Here is a 20,039-nt window from a genome sequence, read left to right on the forward strand (position 1 = left end):
ACATAAGCAGACCGTGCTCTCATGCCGGACTTCATGTGCTTATCCGGGTCCTTTCACGGTAAACAAGCCTGAGCGCCCTACAGGCTGAGTCACACATTTTGTTTATATGTTTAACGGTTTACAACAAAAATCAAAATCAAAGTATATGTGAACATCCTTTTCAACTTATAACCTATGATTTGTTATATTAATTTAAATTTAAAAAAAAAAAAAAAAAAAAAGTACCAAAGTAGAGATCGCTTCTGTCTAAACTTATATTTACTTGGATATGTTTTGATAAAGCTTCGTAAATTATGTGTGGAGACTGTTGGGTCGACCATAAGAGGTCACAATTCAGCAGTATACCCACAAATAGTCTACTTTTGCTGTACATGTTAGCTGTCTACTCATTTAGGTCAGCGAGAGCACGCTGCAGAAACGTGACCACGCTGCGGAAACACACGCAGGCATTTGGACCAATCACAGACCGCAGAGCTGTGTGCGTCTCCAGTGGGCGGAGTCACGACTGTAGGTGCGGCGAGGCGAACGAGCAGCTATTCGTGGACGTTGGGGAAAATTTTGTGTTATACCCACTCAAAACATCCGCTCGGCAGTGAGGGAGACGGATCATACGGAACCTAGAGGGAATTTTAACAGCTAAGTATTTTTCCAGCTTGAATTTGGACGACGAATTCGACAATATCGCAGTCAGAAATTATATTTACATAACCAGCTTTCCCGGTATTCGCGGCGGGGAGCAGCCGGTCTTGCCACGGTGTCTTGTGGACACCAATTGCCTCAAAATACAGGCCAGTTAATTACTCTGTTTATCAGTTATACTCGGGTATTGTCGCTATAGAGAAAGCCCACTAAAGCGTTTTAGTACGTGTATTTATATATGCATTTTTTTATCATTCAGAAAAACAAGTTATACAACAAGACTGCTGTGCCTCAGCGAACTGGGTCCTAAAGCCCGCCGGCCGAGCTGTCACATTGCCTGAGAGCGCGCTCTGCCTTGTGCCCAAATGATTCAGCAGCCATCGGTTTATAAATACTTTGTCATTATGGAAAAGGTTCTGTTAGAACAAGGCTAATTAAAATAAAGTTGGACCGCATTACTGAAAACAAAGGGGTTGTATGCTAACTTAGCATACACGGACTTTTCCTCACACATTTGGATTCCCAGTGGCCTTGTTTTCACGTTTTTTTTTTTTTCCTTTGGCATAACTGTCAGTGAGTCGGGATAAAAGTGGAGTGAACACAAAAAGACTCTTGATAACATTCAAAAAGGAAAAAGGACTCGTCCAGTTGAGTAATGGTCATTAATACGATCCACTGGTTCAGGAAGGGCTTGCGGCTCCACGACAACCCGTCGCTCAAGGAATCTCTGCTGGGAGCGGACACCGTCCGCTGCATCTACATCCTCGACCCCTGGTTCGCGGGATCGTCCAACGTTGGGATCAACAGGTGGAGGTGAGGCATCCGTCCACGTGCAAAACAGAGTTATGCAGTAGCCGCACTGAACCATCAGCACCACGCACACAGTAATCCGTGCACATACACACGCTGTGGCTCATCAGTCCACTTGCTGCTACAAGTATGTTTCCATACAAGAGATAAATGCACCATACATGTCATGTGTCATAGAGCTGTATACTGATGCACAGATCGGCTTCTTTTAAACTGATATCTGATTTACAGTTGGAATGATAATTTACTAACCAATAATTATTATTGGCAGATTATTAATCTGCATCAATTTTAATAATTTTTGTCCAAAAATGTCAAATATTTGCTGGTTACAAATGCTCAAACGTGAGGTATCCTTTCTCTTATCTTTGGGTTTTGGACTGTTGAAGATGTCATCTTGGGCTGTAAGCTGTTTCATAGACCACATGAATAATAATGAGAGTAATTTGGGATCGGTAGTTTATCCCCTACAAACTTTGGCACTCATCAGCTATTTCTGTTTTTGCACACCAAGAAAGATGCTTGCAGTTTGTCATCATATAGTTTATTTGTGGACAGTTTGTACTGGCTCTTGACCAACAAGGTGATGCTTAATCTATTTAATTCAGTGGATGTTGTAACAGTGATGCCTGTTGCACAGAGGCCAAGTTCGACTTAAAACCCTGCTTTATTAGTACCTGTCCCGGTGTCAAAACTTAACTGTTCGCAGACACTAAAAGACCTGATCACAGCTGATAGGTATGTAACAGATAGTCGGGCACACTAATGTCAAGCAGGTGCATTCTTGAGATGTCGTCACTGTAAAGTTTTCTTTGTTCTGTCACATGAGTAAAATCAGATCTTTGTGATGATAACATGTTTTTTTGAAATGAAAGAAAAATTTTAACTTAATCTTTTGAAAGAGCTCCAGGAAGTGCCACATTAAGCTTAAACTACCTGAATTGTAACTGTACCATTATATACCAGGTGTAAGTATTATATTAATGATATTGGTCTTGACATCATAATGCATCACTAATAATATACATTTTGCACTCGCCTCCATTGCATCCTCAGATGTAGTTGCACTAAAAACTGTCATCTTTACCCAGTAATCACCACTAAATAAAACATCAAGCGCCAAGGAAACATCAATTATATGTTCAAATACATAATTAAAATCAGGCTAAATAAATAAAGGGGGGCTGACTTCATGTATAATTTATGACATAAGTTTTCTTTCCCCTCAAAAAGTGAGTAAGACCTCAAATTGGTAAACAGTATTTTGGTGTGTTGACCCTGACCCCACCATTAATTACAGTCTAGCAGAGACAAGACTGTAATTATTGTCAGATTAGATTGCAGTCTACATTCTTCATGGCATTATGTGTTGTTTTTTTTTGTGAAACTCTTTATGACTGCACGTCAGTTACCAAACTCTTTCATATCGAGGGTCCCCACCTCACTACAGATCCCCGCTGTGATCCCGCTGGTTACTAGACTGTGGCGGTGTAAATGACACTCAGATCGTTAGTTACGTCTTCCACAGGGATTAGAGAGGTGGCAGCAACTTTCATTGCCTGAACATAATAATGTCAGAAGCCGTGTGTGTGTGTGTGTGTGTGTGTGAGATTGGTGTGTATGTGTGTGTGTGTGAGGCAGGATCAGGCCGTTTGAGTCTGGTGATACTAATAAGTATATGAAGCTTTACAGGCTCGTGACAGAGATAAGAGCACAGACCGTTAATGTTAATGGACTGTTAGCCAACCTATAACCCACTGACTTTGTCCTGTCTCTAACCTTCATCCTCAAACCCTGTCCAGCTGACAGTCGGCGTTAACCTTCAGTGTTACGTGAAAAGTTTTCCCAGTCAAAACAAATAGCTGGCCTCCTCCTCACCCAGCTTGCTCAATGACCCAGACTTTTATTCAGAACAGTCCCACAGTTGCGCGCTGTAGCCTGCAGTCGGCTAAATAACTGCCTCCGTGTGGAAAGATTTACAGTCCAGCAGGAGTCCCGCTGGACGTTTGTGTTTCCTCTCCCGCTGTGCGCTCGGGGTTGTATTGTTGTCCCCATGCCGTCACTGGAAGAGTAGGGCAGCAGCAGCAGCAGCAACAAAAAAGGCGCGCCTGTTACGGAGCATCCATGTTATGCTTTCACTGTTATATAACAACAGCCGGGGATGACGCAGAGCTCACATGTAGATCACTGAGTATGCCCTGATTCATTCCTTTTTATTAGATTTTTAACACACATATCAGACATGTAAATTAAGTCAAACTAGATATATACAAAAAAACATACTGAGAGGATTAAAATCTCTCTTTTTTTCAGATTATTCTAGTAAAATAAAGATTTCTCAATTCACTTCATGATTTTTTATTTTCTCTGTTTAGTCAATTAGTTGTTACAAATGAGTTTAAGTTGAGATTTATAGGAACAAGCATCAAAATTTCTGATGCACTTGCACATAGTTGAATGCTAAAATGTGACATTTGTGCCTGAATCAAAGCCGAGTGATTTTTGCATCTCTTAGAAAACGTTGCTCAAAGCAGGAAAAAGTCACAGTCGGGGAATGATATGCTAATGCAGTAAGAGGATTGTGCTGAAGGCTGTGAAGAGCTTGCTTCTGTAAGTAGCAGCTTGTTCCTGCACAGGTTCTTCTCATTATAATTTGTCTGTCTAGAAGTGAGCCGTCCTGTCCTTCAGATCATGCGGGTGATCCTCAGGGAACAGGGACGGTCAGTGCCAGATGACATAATCGCAGTAATTTTCCCTCCTTCCCTCCCTCCTGCCACGACACTTCCACGCATGTCGCAAGTAGGTCAGTGTGTTAGTCGTAAACCCTCCACGCGTTTTGTCTTTTTGACCTACTTCTCCGCTGCATGAGACCCCAGCTATCTGTGGTGTGCAGCACAACTGTAAGCGCTAATCCCACTGACGCTGTTTCTACCTGATATCCATTTCAGCAGTTTGTGCTTGAAGCTGCTGGAGCCATGTGACCGAGTTGTGCTGGGTGGGCCGTGATCATGAAAGACTTTTACTACTCCGTATTTAAAATGGGTTCATAAGGGTGTAATTAGTGTGGATTTGCTGCATAATGGTGTGTTTATAACAAGTAGGAGGGAAGAAGACGCATGATTTTTCTTTTGTCTTTTGTGCTTTGTAGACTTTGTACCTTGTCTGAACTCTAAACTCTGACGAATGTAGATTAAGCCCGCTGCTTTTCTTTTGGGGTCAGATGGTCTGACTCTGGCTTTGCGGTGTCACAGTGACCTTGGAGCAGCGAGCAAAGTGGCCGACCTCGAACTCAATCCCCGGACCGGCGGGATAAATCTGGGCTGAGATGTTAGAGCGCTGCTCAGTGGCCATCAGATAAGACTGTGGCTGTAACTGCTCCCAGATGTGAATGTATATAGTGTGACTATCAAAAAGTGGGGCAGGGTGATCCTGGAAACAAAACATTCATGCTCAGTGAATGCAAAGCAAAAAGAAATTTAAAAATTATTATTAATCTAATCACTTTCTCCGCAGCTCCATTGTGCAGCTCACACTCAACATTATTATTTATCAGAAGCAGAAGTGTGTCATGGTGACATACATGTTGTATGTTAGTGAAGTTACTGTTGCATATGTGAACACAACAACATCTTTACCACATCGTGTCTGATCAATGAAGCTGTCAATATTGGCTCATGACAGATGAACTGTATCAGCAGAAATGTTGGCCAATACGTAATTAGAAATGCCAAAGATGTAGAAGAGTCATTTTAGAAATAGTTGTGCATAATTTGTAAAACCATAAAACAAAAGTTTAACTGTCCCATTAAGGATGTGTCTATACGAGGGCTGAACGATTAATCGTGACATCATACAAATCGCAGGAGCTGCATTAGCCTATAAATCATTATTCTTCGGACTCCAGCAAAAATTACATCATCATCATTTTATTCTCACATCATGGAAAAGCTGTGTCGGTCAGCGTTGTGTTGTAGTGTGTAGTCTGTTTGTCGCTGCCATCACGGCAGGTGATTGCGGAGGAGAGAGGTTAACATCATTAGTTACACCTTTCACTTCCGTTTGGAGCTTGAAAACAGCCTGAAGCCTCGCGGTGCACCTCTCTGCTCCCGCTGCAGCGCTTCGCTTGATCTCTGATCTCGTTGCGGCTCGTTTAGTGGAGTCAGAGGAAAAAAGGGAAAATCACTTCAAGTTGTAGTGGTGCTGCCAAGATATCTGTAAAAAGCAAGCAGACACGGTTTTGGCTTTTCTCTCACCGGCCCTTTCGTGATCCACGATGGTGGGTGATGGTTTTAAGAACAGAATCCATTAAAACCCACGTATGACGGGTACGGGAAGCTCCATATTACTGCCGCTCGGTCTGGACCTGTGTTTGTGTGTGTGTGTGTGTGTATGTGTGTGTGTGTGTGTGTGCGCTCTGATTGGTATTTATTACTTCCTGGGAAGATAAAAACAGAAGCTATATGATTAAAAATAAATTTGAAACACATTCACTGTATCGCTGTAGAAGTAATACACGTTGATTTTGGTGATATTTGCTGCTTTCGACTCATTTACTTTTAAGTTCATCGACGTCACATACAGTGATGATGCAGATTGGTTGACTCATCCACTGTCTGCATGATTCAGCTTTAAGGGTGAACTCAAGCCTTCTGTGTTTTTTTTTGAATGAGAGATGAATCAGTGACGGGAACAAAAGTCCAGTATGCTGCTTGAAAAGTTCTGCTTTAGCTGGAAATAAAGAAAATGAGGGACAATGGAAATGCTGAAAACTTTTCCACTGCTTCCACTGCAGTAACCTGGGCGCACTTGTTTATTCATGCAAAGTGGAAGTTAAACTGGGCCACTGCAGGAGGAATCACACTGTTCTCACAGAAGAAAATTGGTGGTGGTGGTGGTGGGGGGTGGGGGGGCAGCGTTAAAGGCAGTTAGTTGTCGACAGGGAATAATTGCCGTGTGAAAAGAAGAATTTACACAACAGGACACTTGCAGGAATCATCAGCTGCAGCTGAATTCACATTTTAACTGAGAGATGACAGATTTTATAAAACAGGTGGAAGTGAAACTCTAAAAGGAATTTTCTGTGTTTAATTAGAGGCACAGGTCAAATAACACAAATCTACATGTAGTTAAAAAAGTTACGTAGGGTGGCAACTAACAATTATTTCCAATGTCGAATTATCTGCTGATTATTTTCTTGATTAACGGACTAATCACAGTTTTTTCTGGACCTCAAGTCGACGTCTTAAAATCCTGTTTTTACCAAATACATTCAGTTTATTGTGACAGCAGATGAGGAAAAACCAGCAGATGTTGACATGTGGAAGGCTGCGACCGGGGGAAAATAGTTGCAGATAAATTTTCTGTCGTTCAACTAATTGATTACAACAGAACAACAGAACAACAAACCACGTATTATTTGAAATGGACAAAGTTTGACATCATCCTGAATCAGTAAAGATCCAACTGAGATCGAAACATGATCCCTTTGAAAAATTGTGTGATTTAGAAATGTAAATATATATATATATTTTTTTCTGTGGTTCTCCTCCAGTGAAAAAATGAAACGTGTCGATCCTGCAGCGTTACGTACTGATTCGTCAGCAGTTGCCTGTATTTATGTTTGTTTGTTTTTTAACTGCTGTCCAGATTGTCTAATTCCCAGTTTGTCCTGCCTGTGGCTTTGTTATCTAACCAGCTGTGACACATTTACCAAAAACAGGTTCCTTCACCACAATTAAGGCGGCCGTTTGTCCCGCTGCCGCCTCCTCTGGCTCGCTGACATTACCCCCCCCCGCTCAGATGTTTGTGGTGACTCACACGGCGGTTCTGCTCAGGTTGTTGAGCCTCTGGCTTTGTTACAACAAGGCTTGTAGATTTAGTCAAAGACGCATCTGAGTGTCGACTTGGGTAAAAAAAATCTAGTGAATAGAAACAAATTAAAGCAACACTTCGTCAGTGCTTTAGAAATATGAAGAATCTATATGAGATATCTTAATTAAGTGTTTGCTCTGCTGAGGACCAGAGGAGGAACCGGCTGTTGTCGAGTAGGAATTAAATTCGGGGAATAAATCTGCATATTTACACTTCGGCTCTGTGCTATTGTCATGTGGCAGGAAGCAGCAGCTGAATTCGCTGAATTGGGTCACTGAATCCTCAAATCCTCAAACTTTGAGAGATGTCCTTTGTGTCAGCATCTGTGTTGAGAACACAGTGATATTGGATTATAGAGTGGGTGGCGGTCCTGATTAGACTTTGCTGCCTACATTTACATTTCAAGGAGCCAATTGACTTGAAGCTGCTGCTTTTAGTTTCCTGCATCCAGCTTGTTGTCTTGTCAAAACATTCACATTCAAACAGAGCAGGGGCCACTTGCACAAAACACCTTAAGTTAAGATTTAAGAAGTCTGATTTAAGTTTCCTTCAAATAAAAACTGTTGCACAAAACACATTAATTCTTCTCCTTAAGGTAAAAAGTATTAAAGTTTTCTCCTTGTCTCAGTCTTATAATAAAGGAATCACTTAAAGTCAGTAAAGGAGTTGCACAGAAGATCTTAGTGGCCAAACTTAAGGGGAAACAAAACTTAACGTACCTCTGACTGTATCTAATCCGGAACATGTCTGAGTTTATGGTGTTTTCCTCCATCAGAAGAACCTGATGGACCCTCAAAAACGAGAGGAATTGATTATTGTGAGATGTTAACCGCTTTCAAGAGCGCTAATGCCGGCAAACAAACGGTGTCCATGAAAACTGTAGAATTTTACAGCTGTAAAATCTCTTTCATTGCTGCAAATGCCTCAACAAAGGAAACCTTTAAAGAGATTCTGTGCAACAACCTGAAGTAACTCCCTCAGCTAAGGAGAAATTCAACCTTAAGAAGAAAACTTAAGGTGCTTTGAGCAACTGGCCCCAGTGGTTTTCCTTCCCCACTGTTTATAACTCTCAAACTTGGATCGCAGATAACACGATGTTCTTTTTTTTTTTTCCAGTTAATCTCATCGTGACATTGAATATGCTTCTGTTAATGTCCCATGTTTGAACCACATTTTATTCCCTGTCATCCTCCAGGTTCTTACTGCAGAGTCTTGAGGACTTGGACTCCAGCCTCCGAAAGCTCAACTCCCGTCTGTTCGTGATACGAGGCCAACCCACTGATGTCTTTCCCAGACTTTTCAAGGTGACATGTTCATCCCAGAGCAGCAGGGTGCTTTTAAACTCTTAAATATTCTAATATCCTGTAGCTTACTTTATTTTATTTATTTATCCCCCGTGTTCCAGGAGTGGAAGATTACTCGTCTGTCTTATGAGTACGACTCTGAGCCCTTTGGGAAAGAGCGAGATGCAGCTATTAAGAAGCTGGCCTCTGAGGCTGGAGTGGAGGTGACAGTTCGCACCTCCCACACACTCTACGACCTGGACAAGTGAGTTAACATCACCCCAACAACTGCATCTAATCCATCAGCGAAAACCAGCAACGGCACGATAACCGAACTCTGACTGTGCGCCTGTGAGGTCTCTGACACTTCCTGTTCTCCTCCCTGCAGGATCATAGAGTTGAACGGGGGTCAGTCCCCTCTCACCTACAAGCGGTTCCAGACCCTCATCAGTCGCATGGACGCGGTGGAGGTGCCTGCGGAGTCCATCACCGCTGACATCATGGGAAAATGCTCGACGCCGCTGTCCGAGGACCATGACGACAAGTTCGGGGTCCCGTCCCTGGAGGAGCTCGGTGAGTGGATCCAAGCAGTTCAGGGCTCACAGTGATGATCCTGTAAATACAGACCTGGAGCCAGTTGTACAAAACACCTTGAATTAAAATCTTCCTTAAAGTCTGAGTTAAGGTTTCCTTCATAATTCCCCACATTCTCCTTAAGTAACTCCCTCAGCTAAGAAGAAATGAAACCTTAAGTGTCAGAGAAAGCTGAAGGTGTTTTTGTTCAACCGGCCCCTGGGTACTTGAGTTAAAACATCATCACAGATAAAGGCTGAATTTGAAGGTGTTTCTTTGAATGTTCCCCTGCAGGTTTTGATACTGAGGGTCTGCCGTCAGCCGTGTGGCCGGGGGGAGAGACTGAAGCCCTCACACGACTTGAGAGGCATTTGGAGAGGAAGGTCAGTCCGAATCAGGAGAGCGAAGCAGTGAACCTACTGTTGCCTCATTTCAAAGAAATACAGTTTACATTTGTCAGTTTATCGTGAGTCTGGATTTTTTTAATGTTTACAAATAGCGCTTCTACTAATGTGTGTTGAGTTACAGCTGATCAGTGCTTCCCCTCCCCTGAGTTGACTTGAAGTCTGTTAGTTTGTTGAAAACCATGAAAAGCACTTTTAAAAAGCACAGTTACATAAGATGAGATACAAGTTTTAGATACAAGTGTCAGTTGCTGGGTGTTCCTCTCCCAGCGTGACAGCTTTGTGTTATGACATAACACAGCGGTATAATGAATTTTCATATCTGACGATCTGTCCGTGTTGCATTCAGGCGTGGGTTGCCAACTTTGAGCGTCCCAGAATGAACGCCAACTCGCTGCTCGCCAGCCCGACGGGCCTCAGCCCGTACCTGCGCTTCGGCTGCCTCTCCTGCCGCCTCTTCTACTTCAAACTCACCGATCTCTACAGGAAGGTACGTCACCGAACACCTCCGAGAAAACACAGAGTATTGGCCCCAATATGACTTTTTTTAATCCGAAAATGTTGTTTACAAAAGAGGGCGTCATATTTTATTTGAGACACATGCATAATATGGGTTGGGTTTGTTTGTAGCCTGGGCGTTGCTAGGCAGAATCTGTTTACACCAGTTGTGCCACAGATGTGTCAGTTAGTCCAGTTTCCCTTAGTTTTCTGGCATGTTTTGGTGAAAACAGATTCTGAGTCTCCTGGCATCGACTGCAGAGATGGACTCATCTGTCATGCGGCCTTGAATATGCTATGCTGTGTCATATGATGCTACGATGAGGAGTTTAAAGACACTCTGAAAGATGTCAGAGAAATTCATTCTTACCGCTTCCACACGCCTGACAGGAGACTGTCCCAGTGTGTGACCGACACGCAGGGTGAACAATCAGCTGTGATGGAGTTTTATCTTCCACTCCGACCAATAGAAATGTTGTCAACAGTCTGATAAAGTGTTTATCAGTTTACCAGTTTTATTATTAATCCAACCATCTGTTTTATTTTGTATAAACTGTTCTGTAAATACAAAAACACACAAGTATTCTGCCCCTTTCTACACACTTGTCATCTGAGCTACTTCGTTATAACATCTAAGGGTTCGCAGTTTATTTTGCAATGAGGTAAAACATCCACAGCAGTCTTAATTTGACGGGTTCACTTCCTCACAGTTTTGTGTGAAGAAATACAGTAAAAACGGTTATTGAGGAAATATCTGCCAGTCATTTCCTTTTTGATTAACCTGATCCGCCTGTTGTTATTATATAAATAGCAGTGATGTGAATGTCAGAGGAGGGAGGGGCAGTTTGGGATTAAAAAATAACTAAAGAAAAGTTGATTTGCCTCTAAACATGCAGAAGTTATGTAAGTGAGTTTCTTTTCATCTGAAATACACACTGAGAAAACACAGTCTGCCCTCTAGTGGCGAATCTGTGTATTACATGAAACTTTTCTCTGGGAGTCTGTGTCTCGCATTTGGTGTTAAAAGTTGAACATGAACTGTGACGGAGGCTTCAACTGTAAAATAAAATCCGCGTTTTCTCTCTTGATTTTGAAAACATGAATGAATAATTATTTTCATGTGGATCTCCCAGAGATTTAACCACACGCTTCTAACCACCAGGTGAAGAAGAACAGCTCCCCTCCTCTCTCGCTCTACGGTCAGCTGCTGTGGCGCGAGTTCTTCTACACGGCGGCCACAAACAACCCGTGCTTCGACAAGATGGAGAGTAACCCCATCTGCGTTCAGATCCCCTGGGACCGCAACCCCGAGGCGTTGGCCAAGTGGGCGGAGGGCCGCACCGGCTTCCCCTGGATCGACGCCATCATGACCCAGCTGAGGCAGGAGGGCTGGATCCACCACCTGGCCAGGCACGCCGTGGCCTGTTTCCTGACCAGAGGAGACCTGTGGATCAGCTGGGAGGAAGGCATGAAGGTACAGAAGATTTGATAAATTTGCAGATTTGTTTATTTATTTATTTTAAAATAAGAAAAGGAATTCCAACGCAAAACACTCATGTTCGTTTGTGTGTGTGTGTGTTCAGGTGTTTGAGGAGCTGCTGCTGGACGCAGACTGGAGTGTGAACGCCGGCAGCTGGATGTGGCTCTCCTGCAGCTCTTTCTTCCAGCAGTTCTTCCACTGCTACTGCCCCGTGGGCTTCGGCCGCCGCACAGACCCCAACGGAGATTACATACGGTGAGTTTATCTGACCTGATCCACGCGTGTCCTGTGTGTGTGTGTGTGTGTGTTTGTGTGTGTGTGTGTGTGTGTGTGTGTGTGTGTGTGTGTGTGTGTGTGTGTGTGGTCCCTGTTACAACTGAAATACACGTGGGGGAAGCTTTTAACTGTCTGATATGCCGTGATGCTGACTGTGCGACTCAAGTCGAAAAGGAGTTATGGATCTTTAATCTTTAGATTTGATCTTGTTCATGCACAAAGTGTTAGAATTATTCAGTGTTTCATCCAGGTTAGATGATTTGTAATTGGAAAACCTTCCAAAAAATCTTTTAAAAGTATTACTGGATGAAATGTTCTCCACCTTTTCAGACTAATTGAATTATTCAGTGCCACATATAACTCAGTTTTTGACCTTCAAACGAAGTAAACTGAACTGTATATGTTTCTCATCACTTTTATGTAGTTTTCTTTGTCGTTTGTCTAATTGTGCAAAAGAAATAAAAACTGAAACTAAAAGCTAAGTTGTGTAATTGAACAAAAAAAAACTGCAGCTGTGTGTTTAATGAATGCAGTCAGGCAGGTGGGGTAAATCAGTGCTGGATAATCCCTCCTTAGTAGATGTGAACCTGAGATCTTTAAGTAGATTCCAACACGCTACACGTTCGCTGAACCTCTTCATCTCCTCTCTTCAGGCGCTACCTGCCCATTCTCAGAGGGTTTCCAGCCAAGTATATTTATGACCCGTGGAACGCTCCGGAGAGCGTGCAGAAGGCGGCCAAATGTATCATCGGAGTGCATTACCCGAAGCCCATGGTGCACCACGCGGAAGCCAGCCGCCTCAACATCGAGCGAATGAAACAGATCTACCAGCAGCTCTCCTGTTACAGAGGCCTCGGTAAAGACACAACACCAGACGCTCGACTCATTTCTCACCAACATCTTTAATGTTAATATGAGGCAGGAGCAACAGAGTAAAAATAGGATCACTCAAGCTTAAAAAATAAAAATAGAGTCAGTACTTAGTCACTGAAGTAGTTGACGGTGGATGTTTAGTTCTGCTTTGTCGTAGAAACCAGAATCTTTTCAGTTTCTCTTTCTTGAGGAACGACAGGATGTTTACATCCACTGAGTAAAATGGGGTCAAAGAGGAATGGGTCCTGTTCCCCTATTGATCATGAAAGTAATTGTAAAAATATAAATGCGAGGCAGAAAAGCGTAAAGATGAACAGTTAAAGGAAGATAAACAAGTCAGAGGACTGAGTTTGAAGAAGTGGAGTAAAATATCAGATTTACCTCGGTCTGAGAGAGGCTCCAACGTAACTGATAAAATCTTAAAACTGTTCAAAACTTACAGATAACGACTGTAAAAACTCTAAACTAGCTGTGATTTAGTTTTGGTGATGTAGATCTTGTCTTGTCTAAAGTTCCTGTATTTTGTTATAAGGTGTTGACCGTTCTCTGTGTCCTCAGGCCTTTTGGCTACAGTTCCCTCCAACTCCAACGGTCACGGCGAAGCGTCCTCAGACGTGATGGCATTCCACGCCGAGGCAAGGCATGATGCTACAGCTGCATCAGGTTAGTGACACAACACCTCCTCCTCTTCGTCCTCCTCCTCCTCCTCTCGCTCCGAACTTTCTCATAACTTTCTCTGTAGCCGCCTGCACTCAGGTTTTATTAATGAAGGAGAACTATTTGTTTCTGTTTGGTTCTTCTCAGGCTACCAGATGCCGGTTCACTCCCAGGGAGACTGGCAAAGTGGCGTCATGATGTACCTGCAGGGGGATTCACAATCCAGCATCGGCACACACCAGCAGGGTGAGGAGCATTTCATCTATTCATTCATCTCATTTGAATTATCGCTGTCTCTTCATACAACGTCGCTGAGGTCCGGGAACATCTCCTCTAATCCGTCAGTCTTTTCTTGTCGGTTCCAGGTTATCCAGGCCCCAGTTCCAGTGTGATGTGCTACACTCAAGGCGCTCAGCAGATTCCTGCCCCTGTTAAAGGTGCGCACTGATATGCTTTTATGCTTCATCCACACTACTACGTTTTCATTTTTAAAACACCTGAAAACCTGAAAACGCAGACATACCTGAGCAATCACGAACACTGGGCGTGCGCGAGCCGGTGTAAACAGGAAGCAGATTGTCTGATTGTCATTAACACTTGTAATTCACTATCCATGTTGTATTCAACACTGGTAGTCGAGGCAGATAAGAGCCAATCAGGAAGTGACCCTGGGTGTCTACGTCATCGTTTCCAAAAGTCTCCGTTTTCAGTGCTTGGAAACGTCGGAGTCGTGTGGACGGGAGGCAAAAACATAGCAAAAGAGATGCGTTTTAAAACGAAAACGTAGTAGCCAAGACTCTAGCAACAACTTGAAACCTACATCTTTTTTTTTTTTTTTTTTTTTGTGTGATTTTGTGACAGAAACTGAATTGGTTTTCCAAACTGTGCTGTTGTGTTTTCAGGGCTTGAACACCACTCCAACGCTCAGACAAGTGGCAAACGGCACAGCGGGGACTCTGGGAATGGCAAAAGCTCTAAAGTCCAGAGGCAGAGCACTCACTAGAAAAGGTTAGCCGGAAACACAAAACTTATTTCTTACCTTAGATTTCATAAGAGAAACTTCAAAGTCTTTCAGGCAAAATTGTTCCAGTGGATGTAAAAGACGAAATTTAGATGTTCACTTATCAACCGAAAACAATAGAGCTGCCACAGACAGGTGAATGAGGCAGGCGTGCAGGCCATTGTTATAAATACAAAAAGCATTAAATGACCAATCAGCAGCTGCATATTGTATCTTTAAATTCATATTCTGCTGAGAAATGTTTGTGTAGGAGGAACCTGAAAGTTTTCAGTAGGATTTTGATCTTCATGACATTTGTTGACAATAAGAAAAATACCAAACATCACCAGAGCTGCTCTTTCAGTTGCACATAATGAACTTTAGGTGTTCGCTTTAAGATTCCTCCTTTCCTCCTTCTGTCACGTTTCCTTTTTTAGCAATAGTTAAGAGTTAATATCTGAGTGCATTTATTCGTTTTTAACAGTCAGTATGTCGATGTCTTTTCTTCTCTCCACACAGGAGTTCTCTGCAGACTTGCCGAGACACGCCGGCCAACACAAAGTGGACACTTACGTTTTTGTTTAAGCACTAAACTGTTGCATGACCACACCTACAGGAGGAGCGTGCAAACCTGTCAATAAACACATTCATTCACAAGTTAAAGTTTCTCGAGTAAACGGACTGTACATTATCATGTGGACTGAACACGACCTGGCCAGTGCTGACATCACTGGAGAGGCTGCGACACTGTGCTTATCTTTGGGTTAATATTGCTGGGACTGAGGTCCTTGTGTATATAATGAATTTGCTAATTTCAGCTCACATACAACTTGTACATATTTGGATATTGTATGTGTGTTTTCTCTCTTTGTGTAGCCATAGACCCATTGATATATTTTTGATATGAGAAATCGTTGTGGATGGATCTTTCTTTTTTGGAAAATTTTCAATAAAAATGAAAGCATTTATAGTCCCTGCATTCTAAAAAAATGTTGCGAAATCTTGTATCTCTGCTAATACATCCGCCTGTCATCATTTACTCTACTTCCCACCTTTCTCCTTTTTGAGCCATCCGATGTATCTATCAGCAGAAGTGTTTTGAGCATTTCCTTATCTCTACCCGAGTAGTAGTCAGCTCGTTATACTCCGTACCGCTGTAGAGGCGATATCATTATGACGTTAACTATCAACTTATTGCCCTCGTCAATGGCTTTTGAGAAAAGGTGACAGAAATAAAGAGTCTTCATATCATGCCCCCCCCCTTCCGTGTAATTCCCAATAAATGTACCACTGGAGAGAACTGCTTCGTTTGCTTCTTGTTCCTTCTCAATGTGCTTGTTTAATTAAAACTCGGTTAAATATACAAATGGTATGAGTCTGTTCTTTGGTGCTGAAGTGTTGAAAACAGTCAACTCGTCATATTTAACCTTTAAATAAGAGTTCAAATTAAATGGGACGGATGGGTGCAGCATCAGCAGTGATGTGGAGGTTGTATCGGGATTGTTGTGACGGAGCTGATCCAGAAGGCAAAGCTCTCGATTTTTACCAGTGGATCTTCCTTCACACCCTCACAAGCTCCGGGTAGTGACCGAAATGAGCTTCCTCCGCAGGGGCGGCTGGGCTGGTGAGGAGCTCAGACATCTGGAGGGAGCTCGGAGTAAAGTCACCTCCTGGGCGCCTTCCTTTGGAGGTTCTCTGGGCACATCCAACTGGGAGGAGACCCCGGAGTTAGACCCAGGACTCGCTGGACAGATTACATGTCCCATCTGACCTGGGATCCCCCAGGAGGAGCTGGAAAGCGTTGCTGGAAAGAGGGACGTCTGGAATACCCAGCTCAGCATGTGCCGACCTCGACCCCAGATGAGCGGAAGAAAATAGATGGATGTGGGGTTTTTGACACTGAACAAAAAAATTAAAAGACGTCACAGATGTTGACATTTATTGCTCATCGGTTGTGTTCAATTACCACAAACAGTTCGTTCGTTACAGTAGTAAATCTTAATTTACAAGATGGACAGGCAATGATTGGCACTCGAGATTTCAAGACAGTCAGTGTCATATTTTCAGAAGAGCCCTCAGCATCAGATCAAAAGACCGTGATGAAGGCCACAGGTCAAAACATTTGCTTTATAGTAAACTTGTTCTCAATACTACAAGTATTGCTGGAGGTTTGATATTTCAAACTGCCTCCATTCTTCATGCACTTTGCAGAAAGGTGAAGATGTGAACCCCTTCTCATATTCAGGAGTAAATAGCATCCATTGTTTTTTTCCCCCACATATATTAGCACAGTGCAGAGTATCAACACATTCAGACATTCACTCCTCAGCAGATCTGAGGGGAGCTACAGGGTTGAAGAGTGGCCTTTGCTGTCTGAGGTGCAGCTTCCCGTAGCTCATCTCAAAGTCCTTCTTGGTTCCCACGATAAAGTCCAAGCTGCCGGAGCGTACGTCGTACCCGTAGGAGGCCAGCTTCTGGATACGGTACAGCACGATTTGTGTGGTGAGCTCCAGGACGTTCGGAGATTTCTTCACCTGCTCCATGCTCACTCCGACGTCCATCAACCCCTGGAACCGCGCCGCCAGGGTGGGCAAGGAGTAGTACAAAATGGCCGGGCAGCGGATCACTGTTTGCTTGAGTTCGTCCTGGGAGCAGGCGAGAGCCCCCTCGATGTAGGCCAGCGCCTGCCGCATGGCTTCAGGCTGCAGCTCTGCGATGGAGGCTCTGAGGCTGGACACCAGGCTGAGGAGCTCCTCGGTGCTGAAGCCCTGCTCCCTGAGGAAGCCCAGACTGTCCCTCCAGGCCTCAGCGGGCCGCAGCAGGATGTACGGGTTCTGGCTGAGGAGCTTCTGCAGCCAAACACGCAGGTTGCCCTCATCGCCGCCTAGATCCAGGTAGGTCTCCCTCAGTGTGTGGATGACCTCCTGGTTGCTCTCCACAGGTCGACTGAAACTCTGCGGGGCGCTGGCCATCAGTTTGCCGATGATCCGCTTGTTCAGGCGAAGGCTCTGGAGGTAAAGGATGTTGGCCCGCTGGTTGCTATGGTGAGTTAATGTAAAAAAGGAGGCCGGGAACTTCTCAATGATGCTCATCAACTCGCGCTTGTTGGGGCACACAGACACCCAGAGGTCTCTCTGGGCGGCGACATCCCCCGGCCGACACAGGACAGCCTCAGGGTGAGTTTCCAGGATCCGGGCGATTGCCGTCGTGTCTGCACCCATGTCCCTCAACAGATCGGCGGTTTCAGACACATATGCAGAGCTCTCAGACAGGACCCAGCCCTTGAACTTGCGTACCTTGCGGATGTCCACTGACAGTTCATAGAGGGAGTCCACTGTGTGCTGGTTTTCCAGTCTCTTGTTCTGAGAAGTGACATTGGAGGCAGCAGCAGAGGGAGGGAGCAGCAGCCTTATCCTCGGACAGTAAGTGCACAGGGTGGCAGCGGTGATGCGAAGCATTGTTGACAGTGGACCTGCACGGAGAACAGAAGACACAAGAACAAATGAAGATGGATATTTAAGCTCTGGCATTGAGTAAAGTCCTAGTTGATCAAGATACACCTTGATAAAAACTTAAGCAGTCTGATACAGCTGTGTTATAAGGCAGCAGATAACTGGAAATCTGATGAACATCTCCTCAATTATTTGATGTTTTTTTCTGGATAAAATCTCAGAAAATGGAGAAAATGACAATCGCAATTTCCTTAAATCTACGCTGACATTTTCATTACTTGTTTTGTCCACCCAAAACCCACGAATATTTAATTAACTACCGTATTAAACTAAGAAAAAAGCTGGTAACAGTGAATTACACATTTGTAAAAAGTACATTTGTTGGTGAAACAGATAGAGCAGAGTTTTTCTTCCCCCATGTCTTATTAATAACCTCACACCCCCCCAGCTTTACCTTATGAAGGTTGTTACTATCCTACAACATGACTGATCAATTTATTAAAAGTTTCAGTCAACTAAAATGCACGGGATTAGTCTAAATTAAGATTTATCTGCAGAACCAATTAACTACCTCTGTTTTCTACACCCCTAAAACCAAACTTAAAGCTTTTCATTAAAGTTATGGCCCTTAAACTCACATGAATGCTGTCACTGCACTGTCTGTGACTACATCCTGTTTTTGTTTTTTTTTATTCTTCTCAAGCATCAGGGATATTCTGTGCATATTATTTAGGAAGTTCACCACAGGTGTAAAATGGTGCCAGAGGTCAAAGCATGTAAAGACAACACATAAATCCATATCTCAGTTCGTTAATGTTGCATGTGTGTGACAGAGCTGCGTAAAGCTCGAGTTAAAATGCTTGAATAGTGACTGTCCTCAGATTTCACAGGCTGGAACAAACACAGGGAACACTGTGTCCCTGCTGGCCTGCACATGTGAATCTTACATGTTATGAATTTGTTTGTGTGGCACAGGCTTTGCAGAACCAGAGACAGTGCACACCGAGACTACAAACCGACACGAGACACAATAAATCCACGGTATCCGTAGAAAACTAACAGATAAAACTTGTTTACATGTTTACAGTAAAGAAAAAAACAAAACAAGGTCATATTACCAGTTTGGATCGCTGCTGTTGCTTCTGGAGGAATCCGCCAAACACACCCACCAGTTCGGTTTCATAACAAGAGTGGAGCCGCTGGGCGGAGTCACAGAGAAGCACATGGGAGGCACGTGACCGCCTCGCAGCTCGCGAGAAGCCGGTGTTTGGAATCCAGTCACGCCCACCGGACCATTCACAGCCGCTGTCACGTATTCTCATAGCCCCAGTGGCAAACCGCCGTGACGTCACCCATTGGTTTGTGAATTGCCGTTTTGAAGCCTCGAGTTTGGCTTAATAGACGTCAATACTTTCACCTGTGAAGGTGGTGACTGTGCCAGAGCGGAGCAGATTCTGTTCTTAAAATGTTTCTACTATCATCAAAAGTAGAAATGAAGTAAAAGGCAAGAAACTGAATCTGTGAATACTGAGGAGAAAGAATAATAAACAACATGTTTGAATGTGCCTGCTGCTTGGTGCGTGTATTTCGCTCCTCACGTTTCAATCTGTACAAAGGACGTGATTTTCAGTTTCATTCATGTCGTAGAGACTTATCCTGACACTGACTTCAGTCACTGCAGGTGTCCCTCAAAAAGCCTTTTGAAGCTGTCACGACTGGCCAAAATAACCTCACATTGACGGTTTCAAACCCAAATTTGTCCCAACAACCATATCAAGACATGTATACACACATGTACATGCCCTAACAGAAGTTGATCTGCAAAAAAGTTATACCACTATATCCCCATATAGAGGATAGCTTCTAAGGTCAAACTTTTATAACCTACCTTACCTATTACCTTTTTGAGACTCTTATTATTATAAGTGTCTGTGCTTCTGTATTTGGCAGTATAAATTGCAAAAGGTTTTGTACAACAGAACCAATAATTCCCTCTTACCATATTGAGACTTTTATTTTGAAAGTTAATCCATATCGTGGAGATGTGTTTGTACATTTCTGTCAATAAGTGTGTGTGTGTGTGTGTGTGTTGAAGTATGACGCAGGAGTAGAGCTCCAAAGAGGACTGGATTTGGTCGTTTTGAAGATGTCTCCTCATTTATTCTCTATGGGATTTTTTTTGCCTTTTATCAGCATTTACGTTGCCATGGTTACTTGAATTGC

At 43.5% G+C, this 20,039-nt stretch overlaps 2 protein-coding genes across 2 annotated transcripts; one reads left to right on the plus strand and one right to left on the minus strand.

Moving 5' to 3' along the window:
• The first annotated feature begins 501 nt into the window (after nucleotides 1-501).
• Nucleotides 502-15,717, plus strand: LOC111225052 (cryptochrome-1-like). The gene is made up of 14 exons (XM_022749813.1): nucleotides 502-1,452; nucleotides 8,516-8,624; nucleotides 8,726-8,868; nucleotides 8,992-9,176; nucleotides 9,471-9,559; nucleotides 9,930-10,070; nucleotides 11,241-11,552; nucleotides 11,662-11,813; nucleotides 12,488-12,690; nucleotides 13,266-13,370; nucleotides 13,512-13,610; nucleotides 13,730-13,801; nucleotides 14,267-14,372; nucleotides 14,884-15,717. Exons 1-13 carry the CDS (start codon nucleotides 1,295-1,297, stop codon nucleotides 14,365-14,367), a joined length of 1,869 nt encoding a protein of 622 aa, XP_022605534.1. The 5' UTR covers nucleotides 502-1,294; the 3' UTR covers nucleotides 14,368-14,372; nucleotides 14,884-15,717.
• On the minus strand, nucleotides 15,613-19,012 carry LOC111225053 (transcription termination factor 2, mitochondrial-like). The gene is made up of 2 exons (XM_022749814.1): nucleotides 18,935-19,012; nucleotides 15,613-17,836 (listed from the first exon to the last, which is right to left on the minus strand). The coding sequence occupies exon 2, from the start codon at nucleotides 17,820-17,822 to the stop codon at nucleotides 16,683-16,685; it is 1,140 nt and encodes a 379-aa protein (XP_022605535.1). The 5' UTR covers nucleotides 17,823-17,836; nucleotides 18,935-19,012; the 3' UTR covers nucleotides 15,613-16,682.
• Between the last annotated feature and the right edge of the window lie 1,027 nt (nucleotides 19,013-20,039).

Source organism: Seriola dumerili, unplaced genomic scaffold (genome assembly GCF_002260705.1).
Source record: "Seriola dumerili isolate Sdu_G_001 unplaced genomic scaffold, Sdu_1.0 BDQW01000138.1, whole genome shotgun sequence".
Taxonomy (NCBI): Eukaryota; Metazoa; Chordata; class Actinopteri; order Carangiformes; family Carangidae; genus Seriola; species Seriola dumerili.